Raw genomic sequence first — 25,605 nt, forward strand, 5'->3', positions numbered from 1 at the left:
CAGGTTCAGTTTGACCCCACCCCCATTTCGTCCCCACAGATGAGAACACACAGACAGAACAGGGGGAAAAACCAAATGCACATTTATTAAGCTCAAGATATAGACACCGAGTGTGCAGGGGAACGGATCTTTGGAGAGGCGACACAGAGTTGCGGGGCGCAGTTCACCGGGACTCCGGAGGGCTGGGGGGGACTCCGGGACTCCAGGAGCTGGAGGCCTGAGTCCCTGGATCTGAGATGCAGACGGGTTCTTTGGGGGGTCGTCGTTGCCAAGGCCTCGGGAGGGGCAGCAGGGTGTAGCGGCTCCTGCCTCGGGGTGGGTGGGGCGGCTCATTCCCGGGAGTGCTCCCCAGCGGCACAAGGCTGGGGTCCCCACCGCCTCCACCCCGTCCTCAGGCTCCCGCACTCGGGCAGGGACTGCAGTGGAGGTGCCAGGGCTGGTTTTACACGCCGCCACCTCCAGGAGCTGGAGCGAGAGAAAAAGAGGGGGACGGAAAGAGCAGGCACCTGGGTCAGCGACTAGTGGGGTGGAAGGAGCCCCCTCCCCGCAGCCAGTGAACGCTCCATCCCCACCAAGGAATCCAGACCCCCAGGGACTATAACCCTTGAGTCAGCACTGAGGAGTTGTCTTGCCTTCCCACTCCCTAATGTCTGGTTCATACAGGGACACCTGTCTGCCGTTTGTCCTGTCATAGAGGGGACCGTACCAGTGATGAGGCTGAGCCCCCTGGCCCAGCTAAAGTTTTTCTGGGGCCAGAAAGGGAGTTACCACCCCCCTACTATGCCCCCACCTTCTCCTACAACCCCACTTGTTTCCCAACCCACTTGGGACCGTAACTCAACAGGAGTGGGTTAGAATCCTGTAGGTATTCTCAGACAGTGGTCACCCTCCCCAATCATTCACTTCATGTTTTTAAGTCCCATTAAAAGAACAAAACACATGAAATTCCACACCAAATTTCCCCAAATATTGAGTACGCCAAGGCCCATTTTTTTCAGTTGTAAGAACTTTATAAGAGACAGAGAAATTCCCATCTGATGTTTTTAAAGTCCCTGGAAAGGATGCAGTTCCACTAAAAACAGGTCAAGATATTTTTACATAATTAAAATGAACACCCCCAAGGAATCACAATCTTTCATCTACATGATGATTCCTCTCTTACCTCCCACTCTCTCCATCTTCCTTTACACCTTCCATCCACCTGCACCCACTCTCCCCCTCCTACACCCTCACCCTTCTGCACCCCACCCCCTCCTACATTCCATCTTCCTCTTCCACTCTCCACCTGCCCCTCTAACACCTCCATCCCCCTCATCCTCTCCTATGCACCATCCTCCCAGGGCCTCCGTCCTCTGCTCTTTATCCCTTTCTTATACTTTCCATCCTCATACTCTTCACATCCTCATATTCTCTCTTTTCCAGCGTGAATTTTTAAAATCTGTATTCTATACGTCTCTCCTTTTGTTATTTTGATGCAACTATTCAGAAGCCCCTCCTTCCCTTTGCTCTGTAATTTTAACCTTGATTTTTCAAACTGAACAATAAAGTCTGGAAAACATTCTATTTCCCTGCTTCTCTAGCACTCAACTCTGTCTTGATTCTGACTACAGAAATCCTTTTCCCATGTGGGGCCCCTGTCTTCCCAGGTTTAGGGCTTTCTCCTCTGGAGAATTAGTTCATCCTTGCTTTTACAGGCTTGTGTACTTGTTTCTGGGAGGCTTAGTGGACTCTTCAGGACATGTCGCATCCCCCTGACTCTCCAGGGTTTAACATTTTTGATCTGTGGATTCTCAGCTCCTACTGAATTTCCCATGTCCGTCCATTGGGTTGGTGGCCCCACTCTTAGGGACATCCAGTGCAACTCCACTTCTAATGACTCCCTTTTCTCCTCCCACCTGTCCTCACAGAACCACACACTTTCTCACCCTCACCTGAGGAGGGAAGCTCCGACTTACAGGATTTGCATGTTGGGCTGTGGACGAAAAGATAAGAAAGAAAAAGCATAAAGAGGCTCAATAGCCACAGACTCTATGGGAAACATGGCAGACCCAGGGGTCCTTCTGTTACAGAAGCACCCTTGGGCCCCAGGCTGCTCCCACCCCTCTCCCCTCTCTCCCCACTGCTGCCAGACCTCTCAGACCTGGAGTCGTCCTTCCTGCACTTCACCTTCTTGCCTGTTAGGAGAGAGATAGAACAAGGAGACAGGACATAAGGGTCTGGTCGAAAGCCAATAAGGGAACTGTAGGTGCCTGGGGACTGACCCCCTAGGCAGCCCTGTTTGAGGGGTTTTGGAGCCCGGAGAGTTACACTTACTGATGATGATGAAAATGCCCAGCAGGAAAAATATGGTAGCCAGAGTCATGCCCACAGTCTGCACAGTGTCATAGTCTGGGGAAGATAATGGGGGACATCAAAGTGGGGGTGGCACCTCAGCCCCAGCCCCCAGCCTGGCTTCCGATTGCCCAGCCAGAGGCCCAGAATTCAGGTATGCTGCAGAACATGCTGGAGGCTCCTCCAGTGCTTTAGTGTGAGGACTGAGAGCACAGCTCCCCTAGTCTCTCCCCCTACCTTCCTCTGTCAGGTATATCCTCCATATATATCTCTGATCTATATAGTGTCTCCTCCTTCTCCTGTCCACCTTGGTTGCCCATCTGGGCGACTACTGCAAGCAAACTTCTCTATGGTCTCCCCGCCCCCAGCCACAGGGAGCTTGTTAACACCCGAGTCAGATCAGGGTCCTCCTGAGCTCAGGGCCCCCATTCCCGGCCTCCCCATTTTCATTGCACTCCAAATAAAAGCCAAAGTTCTCATCACAGTCCCCAAGGCCCTGTATGATCTAGTCTCTGTTCCTTCTCAGACTTCATCCCGCTCCACTTTTCTTCAATCCCCTAACTCCGGGTACACCGGTCTCCCTGCTATTCCTGGAGCATATCAGGCATGGTCCTGCCTCAGGGCCTTTGCACTTGCTCTCCCTTCTACCTGAAAGTTCTTCCCCCAAATAGCCCTCCCTTACCAATTTTGGGGCTTTATTCAAGTATCAGTGAAACGTTCTCTGGCTTTCTTATTTAGAATTTTCCATCCTCTCTTCCACACTTTCTAATCTCACTCTTTCCTTTTCCTCCATAAGAATTATTCTTGCCTAATATACCACAATAAATATTTGCTGCAATGTTGATTTATGGAGCACCCATTCTGTACCAGCAGTGGTCCAGGCCTCTGCCTTCAGGGATTTGACTTTCATATTGTGATCAGGCAATAAACTACATAAAGCAAAAACTGAGTCATGTGACCATGGATAAATGTGGTGTATCTCCTCTTGCCTGGGAGTCAGAGAAGGCTTCTCCTAGCAGAGCAGTCAGTATTTGACCTGAGGTCTGAAGAAGGAAAAGGAGCTTTAGCCAGCTGCGTGGCGAGCCAGAGGAGTATTCCAGGCAGAGAGAACAGCAAGAGCAAAGGCCCTGAGGTGGGAAAGCACTTGGCATATTGGAGGAACAGTATGAGTGAGCAAAGAGAGAGGGCAGGAGCTTGTTGGGGGAACTGGGGCCAGGTCTTCTAGACCTGGCGGTACTTCTTTGAGCTTCAGTGCTGTCGGAATGATTTACTAGCATCATCCAAGTAAATCTCTCCTACAATCCTCATGGGTGGGAACTACTACTATCCCTTATTTATAGAAGGGCCCAGAGAGGCAGAGTTGCTTGCTCAAGGCCACACAGCTAGTGAGTGGATAAGCCAGGATTCAAATTCAGGCAGCCTGGCCTCAAAGTTTTTGCTTCTCTGGTGACCCCAATGCACCAGCCCAGAGTCCTTGTGAAGCCTGGAGGGGGCCCAGAGAGGGTACCCCCCAATGTGTTTCTGCCCTCCATGAGCCCAGGTGGTATGAACTGTATCCCTATGGTCACATGGCCAGTGGCCCAGCACATTCACTTCAGCAGTGACCTGTGGGGATCTGCAGCCACCCCTCCATCCAGCCCCAGGGTGCCCTCATCACAGAATCTGCCACTCACCATAGTAAAATGGGTCAGGTTCCTGAGGAACTGTGGGAACGAAGGCAGAGAAAGAGAGAAAGGGAAAACATATTTCAACAATGGGTTTCTTAACATATTTGAGGATCCAGATGGGGCCTCTAGCCCAATATTTTCTGTATAGAAATCCAATCAAGTAAGCCCTTGCTCTGGGTGATATAGCTTCATTGCAGGACACGAGGCTTGAAGAGTGAAGCATAGGATGGATTCCAGCCCCCGCTTACTCCATTAGTTGGTACCTTATCTGTGCAGTGCACAACCTACCCAACCGTACATGGCAGTCCTGGTCCTAGTCCCTTATGGAAGCCTTCTGCAAGCTGTGGACTCATTTCCTGAAAACACATATATATTATACTCCCATTTGCATATGGTGCTAGGGGTGAACAGGCTCCAACCCCACTAGTGGACTGCTGAGTGTATCAGCTTCCCCTGAACACTCCCTAAAGCCTCTTGGTCATCTGAGAGCTCCAAAATGCAGACACTGTAGCTACTGCTCTCATCCACTCACTTCTGCCACCAAATCTAGTAGAGGGGAGCTGTCCTGTAATATACCCAATATTATGCTATATATAACGTACACTATATCACTTATTTCTAAGACACCATTGATTTTTAGATTCACAATTGAGTTTGTAATAGCTTTTCCAGTGTGTTATGCATAAATATATATGTAACGGTATCACATGAAACATACCCATCTATTAGAAGACTCATCCTGATTTCATAAATGTTAACGTGTGTGTGTGTGTATGTTTGTGTGTGTGTGTTTACTTTTCCCCATCTCCCATTTCCCTGTCTCAAACCACATCCCTCTTCAGGAGAACTCAGAACATACTTCCCATTCAAGAACCCATCCTGATGGCCCCTGAATTCCTCAGACAGCTCTTAGTATGTTTTGCCTTGTCTAGAGCAGAATTCTAGGACACCACTAGGGGAGGAGAACCAGGAAAGCCAGGGCAATGCCAGGTGTTGTCATTAGTGTTCTTCCCCTTCGAGGCTCAGGGAGGGATGGCTACCTTGAGGTGGTGGTGGAAGGGACATGTGACTAATCCTGGCCAATGAACTGTGAGTGGAGATGTCATTGTGACTTCCAGGCTGGAGCATTTAAGTGCCCATACAAGAGCTCCCTTTTGACTTTGGCCTAGTGACATGGATGTTCAGGATGGTAACTGCTCCAGTTTTCTTTGGTGACTAGAGAACTCCAGGTGACTTGTGATGGACATATAGTGTAAGTGAGAAATAAACTTTGGTTGTCAGAAGCCACTGAGATTTTTGGTACTACTTGTTACCCCAGCTTGCTCTGGCCCTAAACTGACTGATACAGGTAGCACCTAGGCAAGACCCTGAATAGTACTGATTCACACAACTTATAAGTTCACTCTTCTTCATTCTCTGTCCAGTCTTCAAAGAGGAAGACTTAGGTAGGTGCTGATGTGTCTTTAACACTTCCAACTCTTGTTAATCTCCCCCTTTCGCAAAAGGACACAGACCTTGGGCTCAGAGCCTTTAGTGGGCAACAATATCTGGGTAGAATTTTGTGACATTATGGTTTTCTCCTTTATTGATTATCTAACAAGCACTTGATAGTACTGACTCCAGGCAAGGCTCTCTTCTAAGCACTTTACAGATATTAACACATTTCATCTTCACAGCAGCTCTCTGATATAGGTGCTATCTTCATCTTCATTCCACAGAAGAGAGACACTGAGGCCCAGAAAAGTAAAGTCACTTGTTTAAGATCATTTTTATACTTGCCTTCAATTTAAGGCAAAAAATCCTGATTTTCCATTTGTGGTGGTGATATAAAATAAAGCTGATTAAGTTTTCTAAAAGTTAATCCTTTGAAAGAAAAATATTAAATAAATAGCAGGGAACATTGGGACAGGCAAAAATCATGAAGGTGGTATTCAAAAGTATCAAGATGGGGAAACATCATTTTAGAGACATCTGTGCTCTGTCTTAGCTCCCCCACCAGATGGGGAGTAAATTTGTTTGACTCACCTCTGCTGTTAATTCTGACATTTATGAAAGTCTCTCAAAGAAGTTTGAAAGAAAGAAAGAAAGGAAGGAAGAAAGGAAGAAGGAAGGAAGGAAGGAAGGAAGGAAGGAAGGAAGGAAGGAAAGAAAGAAAGAAAGAAAGAAAGAAAGAAAGAAAGAAAGAAAGAAAGAAAGAAAGAAAGAGGAAGAAGGAAAGTAAGCCTCTGCTGGGCTACAGGAGGCTGCATCAGAGGTGGAGCAGGTGGATTATCCTGCTTTTGTCTCTTGTGTTTCCACCTACCCTCTACCCAAACCATCAGGAGCCCACTGGGTGAGCGCCTGTCTCAGAATTCTCTTTGGTTCCTCCCTGGGTGCTCTGTGCTCCATGCGGAAGTTCCTCTTCTGGTCCCTGAAGCCCCAGCAATCTGGGTCCTCAGGGCAAGGCTGGGCTAAGGGTGGAGCCAGGAGGCAGGAGAAGGAATGTGCACCATTCTAGGCCAGTTGCCAGAGACATCGGGAAAGAGGTGGTTGCTGTGGCAACCAGGGCAATTGGAGAGATGAAGAGAGGTGATGCGTCTGGGCACCCCAGGCTGGCTGGGGTCCTGTGGGAGGCTAAGGGTTGGGTTTCTAACTTCGGGGCAAATCTTGACTCCCCCTGTTTCTTTTGTATCTCCCATTTGTGCCTCTGCAGGGCTGGCTTCCGGCCAAGCTCAGGGTCCTTCTCTGCGATAGGAATCCAGGCCCATTGGGGCTCCTGCATTCCCTGTTTGCCCCTCAACTTACCCTCCCGCTCTGTGACGGGGTGGGGAGAGACTTCACCTTCTTCACCCTCTCTCCCCAACAATCCATTAATTCGTTTTCTTAAGCAGTTTACAAGGCACAGTGTGATTTTCCTCCCTCGGGATTTCCCAAGACCTGCGGTCCCCTCTCATGCTCTGACTGGGGAAAAGGGGGGGGGGGGTGAGGCAGAGGTCCTCCCATCTCTGCCTGTCTGCTACCATCGATCCGGCTAACCATCTCTGTAAAAAGAAGCCCTGGGCTCCCGCCAGGCCTGCTGGCTCAGCCCTGCCCCCTCTCCCTAGGGTGGCTTCCAGCCTCTGCAGCCCCCCCCCCCCCCCCCCGCCCTGCTTCGAATTCTGCAGATACTGCTCAGTGCAGCAGCCCCCGCCTGCTGGGAAAGGGGTCAGGGAAGGAGAGATCGGAGTGGAGTGGGGTTCCCTTCACCGCCAGGGACTCCTCAGCTACCGCTAGATTATCCCCGGCCCTGCTCTCAGTGCTGGAAACCCTACCCCTTGCTCCCTACTCCCAGTTAAAGCATTCTACCCCTTGGTCCTCTGCAGACGCAGGCTCAGGAAAGGGGGATCGTAGGGGAAGAGTGTTTAAGCAGGTGCATAACTGGGTTAATGGGTGGGAAATGTAAATCGCTGTGGCAGCATGGGGGTGGGAGGGGCACCTGTGTGCACCCAAGTGCACCTCCCAGACCTGACAACACCCTGAATGAGGGCTGGAAAGGAGGGTCCTGCCACGAATTACTGCCCACGGGGGCTCACTGCAGTAGTTCAGGCCCCACCCTGGACTGCCCCTCCTCCTCTCGCGCTATTCCTTTCTGGCACTTTGGGTCCATCTCTCTGTCTCGCTCCTTCTCTCTTTCTCTAAGCCTCCCTCTCCACAGTTGCCTCAGTCCCTCTCTCTCTCTCTCTCTAATTTTCTCTCTTTCTCTGCATCTCTGTCTGTGGCTCTCTGCCTCTCCCCTTCATTCTCCCTGAATCTGAGTCTCAAATCTGTCTTCTCTCTGGGTTTCTCTTTGTGTCTCTGACTCTGGGTCTCCTGTCTCTTTGGGTCTCTTCCTATCTCTTTCAGGCTTTCTCAGTCGGTCTCTTTCTCTATTCCTTTCTGTCTCCCTCTCTCTTTCTGTCGCTCTCCATCTCTCTCTCACTTCCTCCAGCTCTCCTTCTCCCTATCTTCCCCTTTTTCGCCCCCTTCCCGCTGAACCCGCCTGTCAGGAATTTCAGGAAACACCCACCATAGGAGCTAGCGCTGGAAAAAAGAGCGATATGGACCCCTTCCTCTTACCCACCTCAGGGACCCCGAAACCGACGAGAACTTCTGTGATTGCAGACCCATCTACGTCCACCCTCAAAGCCCATCTCTTCGCGTCCACTACCACCGCTGTGTAGGACCAGCCACCCGGTTGTCATAGCTACCGATCCGAGCATCCTTTCTCTTGGGACTGCCGCCCTCCAACCGCGGGTCTCGCGCAGGAACGACACCACCGGGAGGGGGTGTCCAAGAGGTCCAGAGGGGCGCCAAGGGATGCACTGCAGGGGCCTCCGCCCATGGGAGGAACCGACATCCCCTTCCTCACTCCCCTCCCTTTCCAGTACTAGAATCTCCCCCAGATCCTCTCTCCGAAGCTCTAAGATCCCCAGGCCCCTACAGCCCTCTCCCCAGGCGAAGCTCACCATTTGTGGGGGCCTGAGTCGGGGTCGCCATGCCGGGCCAGAACAGGGGGCGGCTGGATGCCGAGACAGTGAAGGCGCGGCTGCAGCAGCTGGACGTGGGACGGACTGAGACGGGGGGAGATGGGGGGGAGCCCTGGTGTTGGGGGGGCCGTAGCCAATGGGGGCCGGGAGAGCCCGCCCCGGTCCAGGCCACCCCCCGCCCCCGCCCCCGCCCACTGCCGTCGTCCCCGCCCCTTCCCCAAGGGTGGGGGCGCCCCCTGCCGGGGCCAAAAGGGCGCCCAGGCTTTCGCGCAGAGGGACTGACATCCACAAAGCGCTGTCAAGAGAGGAAAGCACGTTTTATTGGAAGTCTGGGCGGCAGAGAGGAGTCTGTGGGGTCTGAGCTGGGTGGGGAAGAGGGCAGTCCAGGTGGCAGTGGGCCCCCGGTGGTGGGTGGGAGGCGTCAGGTGCCAGGGGATTCCTGTGGGGTGAAAAAAGTGAGAGGCAGTAGAGCCTCCCCCAGCCATCACGCCCCAGCCCTTCGCCCCCTCCTCTTCTCCCCTTCTTCCCTCAGCCTAGTCAAAGCTGCAGGATCTGGCTGGGTTCCATCGCGCCAGGTGTTTCTACCGCCTGCGGCTGGACAGACCTGAGGGGGAACACAAGACAGTTCAGGTGTCAGGAGGGGTACCCCGGCTCCTGTGGAGGGGGAAGAGGCAGGGGAACTCCCCTCCCTCGGGTTTGAGTTCAAACCCCTCCCTCCTTGCTCCCAGAGGGGGCCAGGAAAGGGCTTCTTGGAACCAGCCCTCATCCCCAAACACCCGAAGTCTCCTCAAACTCACGGCGGATGGAGCTGCGGAAAGTTCCCTCCTCTTCATCAGGTTCTCCAGTCCTGGGAATAGAGAAGCAGGAGAACTGGGGATGGAAAAGGAGAAAGGCAGCCATTCCCAGTAATCCCCAATGCAGCCCTCATTTCACAGACCGGTGTGCCCCGAAGCCGAGAAGGGCGAGGAGCAGGCTCGGTTCCGCCAGAAAATCAGGCGCACCCAGGAGCCCTTTAAGTGTGTGGCAGGAGGCGCTTCTAGAGGGGTACCAGTGAGTGCCTCCCTGATGCTGGGGAAGGGACTGGGAGTTGGTGGGGGAGGGAAGACCAAAGGGACTGGAAGGCAGTCTGCCTCGATATGGTCTCATCTTCTAGTTGAGTGATCTTGGGCAAGTGACTACCTCCCTGTGCCCCGGCTTCCTCATCTGTAAAATGAGGTTAATAACAGCACCTACCTCAGCGACATGGTGTGAGGGGTAAATAATGTAACACACAATGCAACAGTATCTGGCACGTGGGACACACACGCCCAATAAATATTTGCTATTATTTATAATAATATCTACAATTGTTTTTAACATGTTTAAACCCATTGCCTGGGTTTGAAATTTTATTTAAAGATGAATCAAAGAGCTAGGAACAAGACTGAGCTAAACTGGGCCACCAAGTGAGGTGATCTCATTTCGCCGCCGCGCCTCTTTCTTTCACAGCACTTATCACGCTTTGTGATTTTATATTTGTGGAGCTGTTGGAACCTACGGCCACCGCCCCCACTGGGCTAAAAGCTCAGCCAGACAGGGAAGGCAGTTAATTCACTGCTGGGTCCAAGGACCTGGCTTGGGGCTTGGCATGTAGCAGGTGCTTAATACAAATTTGCTGCAGGGCCTCTGGCTGCGGGTCGGATGGACTTCCCGCCTCTCCCCCAGCGCCCTCGTAAAGCAGGAGTAAGTGAATGAGTGACGGGAGGGCCTCTTACCTCTGCTGCTGGTTGAACTTGCACCGGCACTTTCTGCCTGTGGGTGGGTAGTGGGGGGGAGACAGGGCTGAGAGTCCGCTGTCGGCGAGCACCGAGTGGCGCTCTTACTCCAGCTGGTGCTCGCGAGGGGCGGAGCCGCGGGGGCAGCGGTCGGGCCGAGGGCGGGGAGAGGGGCAGGAAGGGCGGGTCCTGGGTCGGGGCTAGAGCTGGATGGGCAGATGGTGGGAACAAGGCGGGGCTGGGGCGGAAACAGGCAGAGGCGGGGCTGGGGGCAGTGGTACCGGGTTACTCACTCAAGATGATTAGAATGCCTAGGATGAAAAGGACCCCGGCAATGGCGAGGCCTCCAATCCTCAGGGATTTGTAGTCTACGGGCAGCAGGAGGAGGGTGAGGGCAGGGAAGGGAGGAGGAAGGATAGGAGAGGGGCAGAATGAGGAGGAGGGAGCAAGGAAGAAGGATGGGAAGGAGGAGAGGAGAAGAAGATGAATGAGAAGAAGGAGCAGATATGGGAGAAGGGAGGAAGTGGATCAGGGAAATGACAGTGAAGGAAGGGAAGGAGATGGGCAGTGTAGGAAGGAGGGAGGAAACAAGGAAGCAGGGAAAGATGATGGAGAGGATGAGGGGGACAGGAGGAAGCTGAGGATGGGCCATAAGATACTGACAGGTAAAAGGAAAGAGAGAATCAGAGAGACAGAAAGGGATCAAATAGAGAGACAGAGACACACAGAAAGAGACAGAGAAGCAGACAAGGGAAGATCAAGAAAGAGTCAGAGAGCCAGATCAAGAGAGAGATAAAGAGAGTGAGAGATGTAAACAGAGAGAGAGAGAGAATATAAGGACAGGACAGGCAAACCCAGACCCCCAAACCCCCACCCCCACACCCCGCAACTCCCAAAGATAGATGCCCCTCTCTCCCTTACCATAGGTGAATGGGTCATGTTCCTGTGGAGCTTCTGGAAAGAGAGAGAGAAATCAAGGGTTGGATGCTTCCTGAGATCCTGGGATCCTGGACATTAAAGGGCATAAAGAGACCCTTTGGGGGGTTCTACTTTCCTGGGCTGAAAGTTTGGGAACAGTTGGTTGGACGCTGAGCCTGCTCATCCTCTCCGGGTCTTAGCTGCCCCCTCTGTACTGTCCTGGGGAGGGGCAGGGGACACATAACTGTCCCAGCTCCCCATCTCATTACAGGTGTCTGTGATTCCATCATTCTTGGGAAGCCAACTGACATCCCGCCTCCACCTTTGCCTGACCTGGGCATCCTCTCCCTTCCTCCAAATACCAGCCGGTGACTGGACCCCATGTGGGATCCCCAATTTCCCAGTGCCCCAACTGTCTTAGTTTAGGTTGAAGTCTCAAACTTGGTTCTTTTGCAGGGTTTCCTGGACCCCTGCTGCTCTTGGGGCTGAGGTGGGTAGTGAGCTGCCTCCCCAGACTCACCTGCGCTGGCCATGGCGAGGAGACCCACACAGAGAATCAAGATGTGGTCCAGAGATGCCATTGTCCTGGAGGACACCAAGGGTCAGGACATGCGCACCCTCATTACCCCACCATTGGGGCCGGAACCCAAGGGGTTAAGTCAGAGACATTTGAGGGACTTAATTCCAAAAGCATTTGTCATTCAGCTTGGCCACCCTGAGAAACAGGGGCACCCCTGCTTCATGGGACACAGTGTTACCAAAACAACTCACACAATGGGGGTCACATGGCAGCAAGGACAAGGGTGAGACTCTCATAGGCCATAGGGATCTCCTGCATGCCTGGGCCTCCCCACCGCAGGCCCCAGATTCCCCACACCCACTCTAACGGGAAAAGCAGGAGGCCTCACCCCACCCAGGTGGACAGACAAATACACTGCGAGGGACCAGACAGCCAAGACACGCCCAAGGACCCACTTGCCCACACACCACGGCCTCACTGTGTCCTCAGTATCCCAGCTCTGCCGCAGTCCTGGCCGCTGGCAGCCGCTCTCTGCCTGACCCTGGGTATAAATATCTCCCACTTCACTCTGGAGGAATTTGCCTCACACAGGCCACCATGGCAACAGCTTTCCTTCCCCTCCTCGGGGTCACACACAACCTTGCTGGGGAAAAGGCCACCCCTTCTCTCCTGGGAGTGATGAGAAAAGGGAAAAACATTCCCTCCACCCACCTCTGGGTGACATCTTTCACAAGCGGACAACACCAGGCGAGTGATATGAGATAGAAGACAGATGCCAGGAGCAGGGACACACACATGCACGCGCACACAGTGGGGTTGGAATGGAGACAGCACCCGCTCCCCACACTTCTGTTTGGAGCAGGACATGGGGTGGAGACACAGGCAGGCGTTATTCTTCATCTAGGCCTCTAATGCCCCAAACAGTGACGCAATCCGACCTACACATGTGAGTGTCCATAACCCACACCCAGCCAGGGGGCAGCAGCAGGGAAGGGAGGAGTTGCACCCACACTCCCACCCCTGGGGGAACCCCAACGTCCCAACCACACTCCCTTCCTCTTGGGTCTAGCCCGCTTGGGAAGCCGCAGGCTGGCCACTCCTGCTCCCAAAATAGGCAGCCCAGCCAGGCAAGGGGTGAGGCCAAGAGGGGAGGGGTGGGGGACGCTCACCCCAATCAGGCTGTCCCCTGCAGAAAGAAGGCCCCCAAGTCTGGCTGTGACCAGGCGAGCACTTTGGACCCCCTGGCCCAGAGCTGGATGCACCGCCCCCAGCGGTCTCCCCTCCCAGCCCCACCCCAGCTGTGCCCTCCCCAACCAGCAGCTGTAACTGGAGCCGGGGCTGGAGGGGGGCCAGGGGGCGGCCCCCAGCCCAGACCGCCCTGGCCCGCTAGGTTAACTCTCTCAGCTCAGATGGAGGAACAGTAGGCAGCCACGTTGGGGAAAGGAGGTGCTGGTAGGGAGGATTGGATCGCAGACACACACACACACACACACACACACACACACACGCACACGCACACGCACACGCACACGCACACGCACACACCTGCGTGCCTTGGGCCCACCTCAGAATGCTTCTGAGCTGGAATGGAAGGGTGGGTGTCAATGATTTTCTGTGCTGCTCCCTGGAAATTGTGCCTGGGTGGGGCCCAAGGTCACCCAGCCTCAGTGTTAAGGAGCCCACTGCCCCCTGACCCAAGTGTTCTTCAGAGCCCTGAGCAGCAAGTACTACAGGGCTTTCTGGAGACATTTCACTTTGTGTGTAAGTGTGTGTGTGTGTGTGTGTGTGTTCCGCTACTGACTGTGAGGTCCCCAGGGTGCACACACCACACACACACACACACACACACACACACACACACACAGGTAAACAGGCACAAAAGCACACAAATACATATGTATATATACATACAAACACAGAGGCAAACGCACACAGAACAACACACCCATAGAGAAACCCAAAGGCCCCCACACACAGCCAGCACCTCCTACAACAGTCACAAAACACCAAGACAAACACATTTGTGTACCCACACAACATAAAAACACATATTCATGCAGATGGATACCCGTACAGAGGCACAAAGACACAGCCACACACCTGTCCCCTCTTATAAATGGTCACAAAGATACACACTCATGAAGACATACTCACACATGATGGTACTGAGACACACCAATGCACACATGACACACATAAATGCACGCAAAGGCATAGACACACAGCCAGCACTCCTACGTAATCTCAGAGATGTGAAGGCCCACAAACTTGTGTGCTCATGTACACAGACACACACACCTTTACATGGGTACACAGAGAAGCAGAAACGCTGTCAAGAACACAGCCATACAGCCAGCTACTCTTATACATAACCACAAAGACAGACAACACACCTGTGTTCACAACCTCATGCATAGGCAAACAGGCACACAACTGGCCACATCATCACAGACATGCAAGCCTACACGCTTGTGTTCACACACCAACACCACCAAATATGGGTTGATGTGTTTAACCTTGAACCTCCCCCTCCCTGAATTCACGTCATCTCTAGGACCCTCTGGAGGACCACACACCTGTCGTTCTCAAGGGCAGGTCAAATTCACAAGGCATTGGTGACAGAAATCTGCGATCAGGTTTGGACTCTGCCACTCCTGGTTGTGTGACCTTTAGCAGCCCATGTGATCTTTCTGTGCCTCAGTTTCCCATCCTATAAAGTAGAGAAATCATTGAGGCCATACGTGTAACCCCAGGCCAGACTCAGAGGTCTCTGACCCAGAGGTGTTATTATTAACTCCATTTTAGAGATGAGCAAACTGAGGCTGAGCAGAGTGGAGCTAATTCTCCCAAGGTCCCCCTGGTAGTTAAGGACAGAAACTGCACCCCCTTCCAGTCGAAGAGGTCAGAAGGGGCAGCCGAATCCCATGCTCTGCAGGACACGGAGTCAGGGGCAGGTGGGCATGCTCTCACTCAGGCACAGGTACACCCGACACACACATACATGTGTGCACATGGCCTCAGAGGACCCAGAGGCCTTCAAAAGTCTCCCTCATCCCCGTCTGTCTGAGCCTTCAGCCTCTGCCCTTCCTGGGTTTGCACCCCAGGGTCACCAGCAGCCCCTGGTTAATGATAACCCTAATGTTTATATAGCACTGGGGAGGTGTGACAGGGAGCAAGCTGGGAGGGGAGCGCCCGGCCAGCTCCAGCGACTCCTGGGCTTTCTCACCTCACAGGGCCAGCTACTCCAGAGTGGAGTGGCTCATCAACTTTCTAGCTGTGTGATGTTGGACAAATGACTTAACCTCTCTGTGGCTCAGTTTCTTCTTCTGTAAAATGGAGATGATAATAGTATTCACCTTAGAGGGTGGTTGGGATGATTGCGTGAAATGATCCAGGTAAAACATTTAGCTCAAGCCTGGCACACAGTCAGTGACAACAAAGTTAGCTTTCATTATCGTCATTGTCATCCTTATCATAAACTGGAGTGAGAACCCTGCTAGGCAGGGCATGCTGTGAATATGGATTTAGGCCCGTCTGCCCTCTGTGCCTTGGCACTAAGTTCTTTATCTTTTTAAAGACCCTGTAAGAAGTTTATCATCCCCGCTTTACAGCTGAGGTAACCAAGACCCGAGAGCCTTGCTGTTTGGCACAGAGCTGTTTGGGTGCAGGCAAGCACTTGGGTCCAGAGTCCACCCAAGTCCACCAGTTCAGTGCAGGGATGCCCACCCTGCACTGAACCCAAAGCCAGGGACGTTGCCTCCATCATCTCACTGAGTGCTCTACACCCCGGGGAAGTGGATGCCATGATTGTCCCATTTGACAGATGGGAAAACAGGATCAGGGAAGATGAATGACTTGCCGACAGCCACACAGAACTGGACCTATAATCCAGATCTGTGTGACCCTGACTGAGCTGTTTAGCCCCTTGTCCCCCAAATTTTCTGGGTGTGTGCAGCAAGAAGAGAGAGTCTGTGCATTTTACTCAGTGGCGGGGGGGGGGAGTGGTTAGGTTTAGATCTGTCCAGAGCCATGAAACAAATCGTTTAACCTCCTTATGCCTCAGTTTCCCCATCTGTAAAATGGGGATTAGGAATACAACCCACCTCACGGGGTTGTTGTGAGGACTGAGTAAATTCACTTACTCACAGTAAGTGCTCAGTGAATATTACTACTACTATTTTGGGATGGGTAACAAGTGCCCATAATTTATTTTTCTTATTTAATGGACAGAATCTATCCAAACTGCTAAAAAGCTTAGTCCAAATAAAAACAATCATTATCCATGAATTCTGATCTCCAAAGAAAGAATGCAATACCATGTTGCAAAGCCCGGGAGCTGGCGCTTGGGCTCGAGTCCTGGCTCTGCCCTTTCTGGGTAACCTAGATCTCAAATTAGCTGACCTCTCTCCTCAGAATGTCCATCTGTAAAATAGCCAGACAATAGTATCAACCTCAGCGGGCTGTGGTGAGGTCAGGAGCTAATAGATCAACCTTCAGGGCAGAGTTTGGTACAGAGTCAATGCTGAAGAAGGAGGTAGCATCATCGTTATTTTTCCTTGGGTTGATTCCCTACCCCCAATGGGTGGTGGGCATTCAAGGGGTTAATTTGGGGCGGGCAAGGGAGGTTGTGGGTTTGGGGCAGGGTAGCGCGCTACCGAATGTATCCACCAGAGGGAGTAGCTGGACTTGAGCTGGTCCCTGCAAGCCTGGTGACGGCGCCCGCCCACCACACCCTCCTGGAGCCAGGGGAGGGGGCTGTCTGGGAGTGGCCAGGGCGGCTCCAGCCCTCAGTGGTCTCTCTTCCCACCCTCCTCCTGCCTGCAGATCCATCCGGTCCCCACCCTGGTGACATCCTCCTCACACTCCCTGAGTGGGGAATCTGGGCAGGGGGCTGGCAGGGAGTGGCCAAGGCAGCTCCAGCCCTCGGTGGCCCCTCCCCTCCCATGGGGCCATCCAGTCCTTTCCCCAGGGCTGCTCTTCTTATGGCCTCTGACCCTCTCTTCTTTCTTACCCGGCTTTGCTGGGCACACCCGGTGCCCAGTGAGTCCCTTTCCCAAACTTCCAGGGAGAAGGGGCGTGGGAGGAGGGGAAGGGAGATTAAAAAAAAAATAAGACAGAGGGAGACACACACACGCTCACACACACAGAGAGGCCAACAGAGACTGAGAGACACAGAGACAGAAAAAGAGACAAAGACAGAAATAAAGAGAGGCAGAGATAGAAAGTAGGAAACAGACTAACTCACTCACTGAGTCAGAGAGTCAGAGAGAGAGAGAGAGAGAGAGAGAGAGAGAGAGAGAGAGAGAGAGAGAAACAGAAAATTAAACGCCAAAGAGATATAGGAAGAAAGACAGACTGAAAGAGAGAACAGAAAGAGGAGAGAGAAGCCAGGGCAGAGCGTGCCAGCTGGCGGAATGGAGGGTCGCCTGGCATGGGAGATGTAGTGGCCACAGGCTGGGCAGAGCTGGGTGGGCAGAGAGGAGCTGGTGCCTCAGCAGGGGTGAGGGGGCATGGGAGGGGCAGGCATTCTGCTGCTTCTGCTGCTGGCTGAGGCAGGGGCTGGGGTGGCCTGGAGACCCCCAAAGGGAAAGTGTCCTCTGAGCTGCTCCTGCTCCAAAGACAGTGCCCTGTGTGAAGGTTCCCCGGACCTGCCCGAGAGCTTCTCCCCGACCCTGCTGTCACTGTGAGTGTAAGGGTGGGCATGGGAGTCCAGGGACCCCAGGGGTTGGGGGGCAGGATGCTGGGGTCCTCAAGGAAACAAGGGCCTGTCAGGATCATGGGAGGTGGGCAGCAAAGGATGTTGGGATTCCCAAAAGGGGGCTGCTGGGATTTGGAAGGGAGGGGAAGGGAACTTCCAAAGGGCAGGGGCAGTATTAGGGGCCCCTGAGGAAGGATAGGGGGGTGGGCTAAGTGTTCCCAGGACACTCACCAAGGGAGGAAGGCAAATGCTTGTCTCCCTGAGATGCAGGGGAAATACACCCAGGGCAGGGTGGCATGCCAGGGCCCCCCAGACAGGACATGGCTCTGGGATGGGACTGGAGTATTGGAGTAGTTTTCTTCTCACCCACGATTACCCATGTCCCCAGCTCGCTCGTAAGGACTGGAGTCACCCAGCTGAAGGCCGGCAGCTTCCTGAGGGTACCATCACTGCACCTGCTGTGAGTGGGACCCAGCTGAGCCAACAGCAAGCTCAAGGGAGTGGGTGTTCACGCACATGCATGTGGGGGAGGGCGCACATATGGATATGTGTGTGTCTGTGAAAACATCTGTGTCCACGCACATACTCACATTGCATGCATGTGTGTGTGTGACCATGCCCATGTGGGCTGAGGGTGGGGCCAAGGTTAAAATGTCAGATAAGGGGAAGCAACTCTGGAAAATTTTCTTTCTTGCTCCCTTGCCAGCCTCTTCACATCCAACTACTTCTCCGTGATTGAGGATGACGCATTTGCTGGCCTGTCCCACCTGCAATACCTGTGAGTGAAGCCAGGGGATGGGGCAGGAATGGGGGCCTAGGAGAGGAAGGAGGGGCCCCTCTGTGACTCCCAGTGTATGGGGAAGTAGGGGCTTATTGCCTTGGGGAGGAAGTGTCTGGACAAGTCTCTTCTTGAGGGACAAGGGGCCTGACCTCTTGGGTGGGGTCAGGGCTCCTGCTCAGCTCTGTAATCTCAGCCTGCTCACCTCACCTCTCTGTGCTTGGAGAGCCACAAAAGAACTGGATAACCCAAGACTGTTTGTGGCCCTACCTGACTTATGGGAGCCCAGGGCAGGTGCAAAGAGGCCAGAGACAGGAAATGTTTCAAATTAACAAGAAACAACCCTGAGTTAGGTGGGGATGTTGACAATGGTGGCGGTGGTGACGACAGTGTGGCAATGCTGGCATTGGTCTTGATGAGAATAATGGTGGTGGTCTTGTTGCTGCTGCTCATGAGGAAATAATGGCACTATTGAGGATGATGGAGTGCAGATGATGTTGATAAAAATGGCAGACCCCCCGGTAATGATGCTGTTGGTGTGCTGATGATGAAGTTTGAGAGGTTGGTACCAGAGATAATGATCAGTATAGTGGACGTTGGTAATTCTGGTATTGGTGTTAGTGCTGATGCGGGAGATGGCTGTGGGTAGAATGTTGGTGTTGGTGTAATGGAAATATTGTTGGTATTGGATTTGGTGGTAATGGTGGCGGTGTTGGTATATATGCAAATTGTGGCAGTGATGGGGCTGGTGGTGAGAGAGGAGGTGAGTGATGGGGATAATGGTGACCTCATTGGTGTTGGCAATGCTGGTGCTAGTGCTGATGCTTGTGATAATGGTGGCAGTGTAGGGGATGATGGTGGCAGTCATTTTGGTGTTGATTGTGAAGGCTGTGTCGTTGTGATGCTTTTAGGATTGCTGGTGTGGGGGTTGGTAATGATGGTGTTGGTGTTAGTGTTAGTGATGGGAGTGATGTTGGTGGTAGTGATGGTGTTGGTGATGATGGTGGCAGTGTTGGTGACAATGGTGGCATGATACAGTGTTGGTGACAATGGTGGCATGATACAGTGTTGGTGATAATGGCAGTTATTGGCACCGGGGTTGATGACAATGGTAGAGGCATGGGTGTTGGTCATAATGGATGATGGTGGAGGTATTGGTGGTGATAATGGTGCTAGAGCTGGTATTGGTGACCATAGTGACAGTGGTGGTGATGGTGGTGACAGGGTTCACTATAAGGCTGGCAATGACCAGATGGGTCAGCTTCCTGGGATTGTAGGCTGGGATCTTGGTGAGAAGAGGTTTCTGGGGAGGCTTCCTCTGGGGTTATACCAAGTGTTGGGGGAGAATTCAACACATTCCAGTGGCCTATGGCTTCCATGGGGTGAGTTCCCCTAAAAACTATGGGGCCACAGCAGGAAACCGAGGGTCTCCTCCTCACCCCCCATTCCTTCCACAGCTTCATCGAGGACAACGAGATTGGCTCCATTTCTAAGAATGCTCTCAGAGGACTTCGCTCACTCACACACCTGTGCGTGCCTCCGAGGCCTCACCCCTCCACCACCCCAGCCCGCCCCGACAGGCACCCCACACCCCATCACCCAGGGACACAGGGGCTGATGACCCCTCCTCCTCTCTCCCTCCACCAGAAGCCTGGCCAATAACCATCTTGAGACCCTTCCCAGATTCCTGTTTCGAGGCCTGGAGACCCTGACTCATGTGTGAGGCTCAGGGGGCTGGGTGGGTGGGGATGGATGGGATTATTTGAGAGGGGAGGGGATATCTGTGCCCACAATGTGTGCAGCTGCGATAGTACTTACATATTTTCACACCACTTGTGGGACCCCATCCTGAACCCTCGCCTGGGGAGGGGGTGGGGAGTGTGGCCTCCAGCGGGTGGAAGCCGGGTCGCAGCCCCTCCCCGGCCTCTTGCCCCAGGGACCTCCGAGGGAACCAGTTCCAGTGTGACTGCCGTGTCCTCTGGCTGCTGCAGTGGATGCCCACCGTGAACGCCAGCGTGGGGGCTGGGGCCTGCGCCGGCCCCACCGCCCTGGCCCACATGCAGCTCCGCCACCTGGACCCCAAGACGTTCAAGTGCAGAGCCATAGGTGGGGGCTTTCCTGGCTGGGTGGGAGGGACAGCCGGGGTTCCCAGAAGAAGGCGGGAGATCAGGGGGACAGTGGCCAGGGCTGAAGGATTGACCTCACTTCCAACTCTGCCATTTTCTGGCTGTGAGACTCTGAGCAAGCAGCATCACCTCCTTGAGCCTCAGTTTTCTCATCTATAGAATGGAGGCAATAAACGGTGACATAGGATTGCTGTTGAGAGTTCAGTGATGCGTCCACACCTGCATAGCATTTGGCACAAGGCCTAGGATGGGAGGCCTTTATAAGTGTTCGCCCTCTTCATGTTATTAATATAAAAATGACCACTTCTAAAATACTTCCTATGATCATTTTGGTACCGTTATGGGTACTGGACAATGCAGAGAGCATGGCAGTGATGAAGACAGCCCTGGGTCTTGCCTTCACAGAGCCCACAGACCAGAGGACGGCAAAGATAGCCCAGAATGATCAGGGCCAGTGTTGGGGAAGCACAGAGTTGTCAGGGCTGGAAGTGGGGAGCCTACAGGGCTGCAGAAGCCCAGAACCAGAGTGAGGGCCAGACATTGCTAGAGGGTCCGGAAGGGCTTCCTGAAGGAGTGGACATTTGAGTTCCAATCTGAAAGCTGTTAATCTGATAATAGCTATCATCATCATCGCCATCTAAGTGTAAGACCTGTTTTAGGTCTGTGGGACTCATAGAAAAGAAAATTTAACTTAAAGGTTCTCTTTATTCAGTTATTCAACAAACATTCACCAAGGTTCTCTCTGTGCCCAGCCCTGGGAGAGGCAATGGGCACACTGTGGTGATGAAGGTAGCCCTGAGCCCTGGCCTCACAGTCCTGGGGAGTGGGGAGACCGCTATTGCATAAAACATTGCACAAATAAATGTATGCTATATGTTGTGATAAACACAGGGAGCGATGAGGGACATTAAGGGAGGGTCTTACGTTACATGGAGCATCTGAGAGGGCTTCTCTGAAGAGATGGCATTAGGTCTGGATGCAGCTAAGTAAAATACAGAGAGGAGAGCACTGTAAAGAAAAGAGATTGCATGTGCAATGGCCCTGAGGCAGCATAGAGCTTATCCTGTTTGAGGATCAAAGGAAAGTAGGTCTGGCTTGGGAGAGTGAGTGAAGGGAAAGATACAGATGAGGTCAAAGGCACAGGGGCCTCACTGTACAGGACTTTGGAAGCCACAGAATGGAGAGCGGATTTTACCGAGGGCTGTCGGACGCCATGGTGGGTTTTGAGCAGAGGATGATAATTTGCTGGACAGTTTTAAAAGATCCCTCTTTGGGTGGATATCCTTGGTAGTTCAACCCTGGCACCTAGAAATGGCCTGGCACATAGAGTGAAGTACTATGACTTGGATTCAGCTGCCCAACTCTACCACCACCACGCTGGGCAACCTGGGTGAATCGTTACCATAAAAGCTAAGTTGCTATAACAAAGAGCCTCAAAATACTATGAATTACAGAGGCAGAAGGAGGTCTGAGGTGAGCAGTTCAGGAGAGTGGGGCTGCCCCTGGGTGTTGTCCTGGTTTTCATGGTTGACACTGAGTTGTGGCACGTCCATCTGCCAGTTCATGGGGAGAAAGGGAAGAAGACCAAGTCCAGGGCGAACCGTCTTCATACAAGAGAGGTGAGCATTATGGCCACCACTCTGCCCTTGTTCTGTTGGGAACTTCGTCTGAACATGGCCACACCTAACTTCCGGAAAGGTGCTGGAGGAGTGCTGGGATAATTTAGCCTCTAGCTAGGCAGCTTTGTGCCCAGCTCCAATCCTGTTTCATGGAAGATGGGAAGGATGGATTTTACTGGACAACTGGCTGCCTGTGTCTCTCAGCCTTAGTTTCCTCACTGTAAAGTGGATATACTAACAGGCTGGACCTCATAGGGACTTTGTGAAATTAAAATAATTGTTGCACATGCTGTTTCTAAGCAACTATTTGATGATGCCGTGAAGCTTAGAAAATAAACTATTACCATGTTGTTGTGAGTTGATGCAGCTATAGATGAAAAGATTCCACTCTGTCCCTATGAGATGAATACCATGATGGTCCTCATTTCAGAGACGTGCAAACCAAGGCTCAGCGATGAGGACCCTTGGGGTCTCCCCGAGCCTGCCTGACTCTCTCCTGCTACCCCCAGAGCTGTCCTGGTTCCAGACAGTTGGAGAGTCAGCACTGGGCGTGGAGTCTTTCTCCTACCAGGGGGAACCCCACATCATCTTGGCACAGCCCTTCGCCGGCCGCTGCCTGATTCTCACCTGGGACTACAGCCTGCAGCGCTTCCGGCCCGAGGAAGAGCTGTCCGGTGAGCCCCTTCCCATCTTCCTGCCTGCCCCTGCAGCCTGCCTGGTGGGCCTGCCCTGCCCAACCGGCCTGACCTGCGCCTTGCTCCCTGACTCCCTCACAGCGCCCTCGGTGGTGTCCTGCAAGCCGCTGGTGCTGGGCCTGCGCCTCTTTGTGTTGGCCGCCCGCCTGTGGGGAGGCTCACAGTTGTGGTCCAGGCCCAGCCCGGGCCTGCGCCTGACCCCCACGCAAGCCCTGGCCCCACGGCGGCTGCTGCGGCCCAATGACGCCGAACTCCTGTGGCTGGACGGGGAGCCCTGCTTCGTGGTGGCTGATGCATCCAAAGCAGGCAGCACCACACTGCTGTGCCGGGATGGGCCCGGCTTCTACCCGCGCCAGAGCCTGCACGCCTGGCACCGGGACACGGATGCTGAGGTCCTCGAGCTGGACGGCCGGCCCCACCTGCTGCTGGCCTCCGCCTCCCAGCGGCCCGTGCTCTTCCACTGGTCTGGAGGTCGCTTTGAGCGGCGCACAGACATCCCCGAGGCTGAGGACGTCTATGCCACACGCCACTTCCAGGCCAGTGGGGATGTGTTCCTGTGCCTGACACGCTACATCGGGGACTCCATGGTGAGCCCAGACCCAGTCAGGTGGGGCGGGCAGCAGAGGCCTCAAACCCAGACTGACCCGCAGCTGACTCCCACTCAGGGCTGGCTTTTCAGCGCTGACTACGCAATGTGGGCTAAGTCGTTCAGCACTGACCCCACCTTGCACACTGGTCTCTAAATTCTGACCCAGTCTCACAGAGTGACCTTCAAACTCCAACCCCATTTAATGTGCTGCACTTTGACCTCTGACCCCATCTCAACACTGACTCCAAGTCTGTGAACCCTCAAGGATATTGACTCTAAACCACTCCTCATCCCCCAACACTGACACTGGCCCCGAGATTCTGATTCTACCCTCAACCTGCGGCTCTGCTCTGACTCACACCAGTACTTACATTTAACTCCAACACCACACCCTGAAGCCCCAAGGCTGACGCCCACCTCCTCCAACACTCTCCTTCCAGAGTGAGGTATAGCCAGGGGGAGAGTCCAAGCCTAGAAGGTGTTCATAGGGTGTCTATGTGGAGAGCACACTAGAGTTCCAAGGACAGGAGTAGGGAGACCAGGGAGGAGGTGACTGTGGCTGGGTTGGAGTGCGGCCAGAGGAGACTTGAGAAACATACACCATAGTATGTAAAACTGACAGATTCCACTGCTGATGGATTCTGTGTTGTACAGTGTGTGGGAGAGAAGGGCCAAGAATGACTCTAAGTTTGTGGCCTGAGCAGCTGGGTGGTGACATTTATGAAGATAAGAAAGCTGCAGGAGTTTGGGGACCTATAGGCCTCTGTTTACAGGCTGTTCCAAGTCCTCCAAAGCCTAGAGGACTGCCAACAGGCATGGCCTTTCTGGACGCCAGACTCTAACTAGTGGCCACACTTCATAGGTCATGCGCTGGGATGGCTCTATGTTTCGCCTGCTGCAGCAACTTCCCTCACGTGGTGCCCACGTCTTCCAGCCACTGCTCATCGCCAGGGACCAGCTGGCTATCCTGGGCAGCGACTTCGCCTTCAGCCAGGTCTTCCACCTTGAGCCTGATAAGGGGCTGCTGGAACCGCTGCAGGAGCTGGGGCCCCCGGCCTTGGTGGCCCCCAGGGCCTTTGCCCACATCACTATGGCCAGCAGACGCTTCCTGTTTGCTGCTTGCTTCAAGGGCCCCACACAGATCTACCAGGTTCACGAGTTAGACCTCAGTGCCTAACACCAGTCAGGACCCTGGACATGGCTGGGGCTGGGGGTGGGAGATGGGGGTGGGGCATGGGGAGTCTTAGGCCTCTGGACATCCCATTGACTGGCCTCTTGGCCCCACTTGGAATTATGGCTGGTTCTGTGAGATACTGGCCACAGGGCAAGTTTAAGGCAAAAGCTGCCTTCCCTCTTAGTAACATCTTGGCTGGGGGCAAATGCTCCCCACCAAAGGTGACGTGGGGGCTCAGGCAGGGGCATAGAGGCAGAATACAGAAGTCATGGTGGGAGTAATGTGCAGAGCTCCATGAGGTCTGGAAGCACCCCTTCCCGCCCCCCCCCGCCCCCCCCATTCAACCCACCCTCACCTCTCCTGCTCCCTGTGAAAATACTCAGGAGGAAATAGCTTTCCTTTCTCCTCTAAACTCAATCTGGCCAATCGCTTTTAGTGCACGCCTCCATGACATCATCAGTTGCTGGGCTGGTTTTACTGCCAGGCTTGCTAACTTCCTCTGCTGCTTGTGCCCACGCCTGCTGTGGCGGAAGCCCAGCATGTCCTCCCTCTTGCTCTTGGCCTGGGAATAGGTGGGAAAGCGAGAGCTGTTACGGCCGGCCGAGCCCCGGTTACCTCTCCCAAGTGGGTGACAGGGCTGAGGGCAGAAGGTATATGAGCTCAATAAACGCTGTGCATCTGCCCTACCTGTTGTTGTGGGATCACTGGGAGAGGGTGTCTCCTGAGGGGCATGGGTGGGGGGCAGTGTCCAGGGAGCAGTGCTATAGAGGGGGAGATCCCAGGGGTGCATTTGGCTGCCAATAATGAGCTTTTGGAGGTCTCTAAGGAGTGTAGACTCATGATTATGGGGGGCTCATGGGATGTTTGAGAGATATAAGGACATCATCAGGGGACAGGTCACAGGTTTATTGTGGGTGTCTTCTTGGGGTTATATCTTAGAGCACTGTAGATGTTGGAAGTGTTTTGAGGGGTTTTAGGAATTTTGGGGGTGGCTTTTGGGGACATTTTGGAGGTCTTATTGAGTACTGGGGAGCCTCAAGGGAGTTTGGGGCTCATTGGAAGTTCTCTCACCATATGGTGAGATATTATCAGGATTATCATGAGGAATTATGTAAAGATCTCACAGGGCCATTAGGAAGGGTCTCCTGTAATAAAGTGGGGTGTCAGGGGCGAATGGCAGGGCCATAGGGGTCTGACTGTTATAATCGTAAACTATTTGCGTACTCATGTCATGGCAGGATGACCCCAGTGT

General features: G+C 53.5%; 3 protein-coding genes across 8 annotated transcripts; 1 reads left to right on the top strand and 2 right to left on the bottom strand.

Moving 5' to 3' along the window:
- Positions 1 to 59: 59 nt before the first annotated feature.
- Positions 60 to 8,629, bottom strand: FXYD7 (FXYD domain containing ion transport regulator 7). 3 transcript variants are annotated; one of them, XM_019710642.3, is made up of 6 exons: positions 8,462 to 8,623; positions 4,005 to 4,034; positions 2,314 to 2,388; positions 2,141 to 2,174; positions 1,932 to 1,972; positions 60 to 465 (listed from the first exon to the last, which is right to left on the bottom strand). In XM_019710642.3, exons 1-6 carry the CDS (start codon positions 8,490 to 8,492, stop codon positions 443 to 445), a joined length of 234 nt encoding a protein of 77 aa, XP_019566201.1. In that variant the 5' UTR covers positions 8,493 to 8,623; the 3' UTR covers positions 60 to 442. The 3 variants fall into 3 exon arrangements, with proteins under 3 accessions (XP_019566201.1, XP_019566200.1, XP_088656825.1); XM_019710641.3 differs by having other exon boundaries at positions 2,132 to 2,174; positions 8,462 to 8,622; XM_088800699.1 differs by lacking the exon at positions 60 to 465 and having other exon boundaries at positions 1,326 to 1,972; positions 2,132 to 2,174; positions 8,462 to 8,629.
- A 151-nt stretch (positions 8,630 to 8,780) lies between these two features.
- On the bottom strand, positions 8,781 to 12,980 carry FXYD1 (FXYD domain containing ion transport regulator 1). Of its 4 annotated transcripts, none has more exons than XR_012490480.2 (8): positions 12,386 to 12,523; positions 11,675 to 11,739; positions 11,158 to 11,190; positions 10,530 to 10,604; positions 10,237 to 10,273; positions 9,280 to 9,329; positions 9,009 to 9,086; positions 8,781 to 8,920 (listed from the first exon to the last, which is right to left on the bottom strand). XR_012490480.2 is itself a non-coding variant. In XM_088800698.1 (8 exons), the coding sequence occupies exons 3-8, from the start codon at positions 11,733 to 11,735 to the stop codon at positions 9,064 to 9,066; spliced, it is 279 nt and encodes a 92-aa protein (XP_088656824.1). In that variant the 5' UTR covers positions 11,736 to 11,739; positions 12,142 to 12,343; positions 12,844 to 12,916; the 3' UTR covers positions 8,781 to 9,063. The 4 variants fall into 4 exon arrangements, 3 of the variants coding, with proteins under 3 accessions (XP_088656824.1, XP_088656823.1, XP_074171943.1); XM_088800698.1 differs by lacking the exon at positions 12,386 to 12,523 and adding exons at positions 12,142 to 12,343; positions 12,844 to 12,916 and having other exon boundaries at positions 8,781 to 9,086; XM_088800697.1 differs by lacking the exon at positions 12,386 to 12,523 and adding an exon at positions 12,844 to 12,980 and having other exon boundaries at positions 8,781 to 9,086.
- A 3,506-nt stretch (positions 12,981 to 16,486) lies between these two features.
- On the top strand, positions 16,487 to 25,035 carry LGI4 (leucine rich repeat LGI family member 4). The gene is made up of 9 exons (XM_019710644.3): positions 16,487 to 17,357; positions 17,761 to 17,832; positions 18,079 to 18,150; positions 19,608 to 19,679; positions 19,798 to 19,869; positions 20,087 to 20,256; positions 22,405 to 22,569; positions 22,672 to 23,177; positions 24,042 to 25,035. The coding sequence occupies exons 1-9, from the start codon at positions 17,185 to 17,187 to the stop codon at positions 24,354 to 24,356; spliced, it is 1,617 nt and encodes a 538-aa protein (XP_019566203.1). The 5' UTR covers positions 16,487 to 17,184; the 3' UTR covers positions 24,357 to 25,035.
- The last annotated feature ends 570 nt before the right edge of the window (positions 25,036 to 25,605 follow it).

Source organism: Rhinolophus sinicus, chromosome 8, assembly GCF_057876585.1.
Source record: "Rhinolophus sinicus isolate RSI-liver-muscle chromosome 8, RSI-T2T, whole genome shotgun sequence".
Taxonomy (NCBI): Eukaryota; Metazoa; Chordata; class Mammalia; order Chiroptera; family Rhinolophidae; genus Rhinolophus; species Rhinolophus sinicus.

Excerpts from the sequence above, each read along its gene's own strand:
- LGI4 (XM_019710644.3), top strand. The coding sequence starts at position 17,185 with ATGGGAGGGGCAGGCATTCTGCTGCTTCTGCTGCTGGCTGAGGCAGGG. Across the intron at positions 19,870-20,086 it reads CTGGAGACCCTGACTCATGT|GGACCTCCGAGGGAACCAGT; the intron begins GTGAGGCTCAGG and ends CTCTTGCCCCAG. Across the intron at positions 23,178-24,041 it reads GCTACATCGGGGACTCCATG|GTCATGCGCTGGGATGGCTC; the intron begins GTGAGCCCAGAC and ends CACACTTCATAG.
- FXYD1 (XM_074315842.2), bottom strand. The coding sequence starts at position 12,471 with ATGTGTGTGTCCCTGCTCCTGGCATCTGTCTTCTATCTCATATCACTC. Across the intron at positions 10,274-10,529 it reads AGGCATTCTAATCATCTTGA|GCAGAAAGTGCCGGTGCAAG; the intron begins GTGAGTAACCCG and ends ACCCACCCACAG. Across the intron at positions 9,087-9,279 it reads TTTCCGCAGCTCCATCCGCC|GTCTGTCCAGCCGCAGGCGG; the intron begins GTGAGTTTGAGG and ends GTTCCCCCTCAG.
- FXYD7 (XM_088800699.1), bottom strand. The coding sequence starts at position 8,492 with ATGGCGACCCCGACTCAGGCCCCCACAAATG. Across the intron at positions 2,389-4,004 it reads ACCTGACCCATTTTACTATG|ACTATGACACTGTGCAGACT; the intron begins GTGAGTGGCAGA and ends TATCTTCCCCAG. Across the intron at positions 1,973-2,131 it reads GACGACTCCAGGTCTGAGAG|CCCAACATGCAAATCCTGTA; the intron begins GTCTGGCAGCAG and ends TTTCGTCCACAG.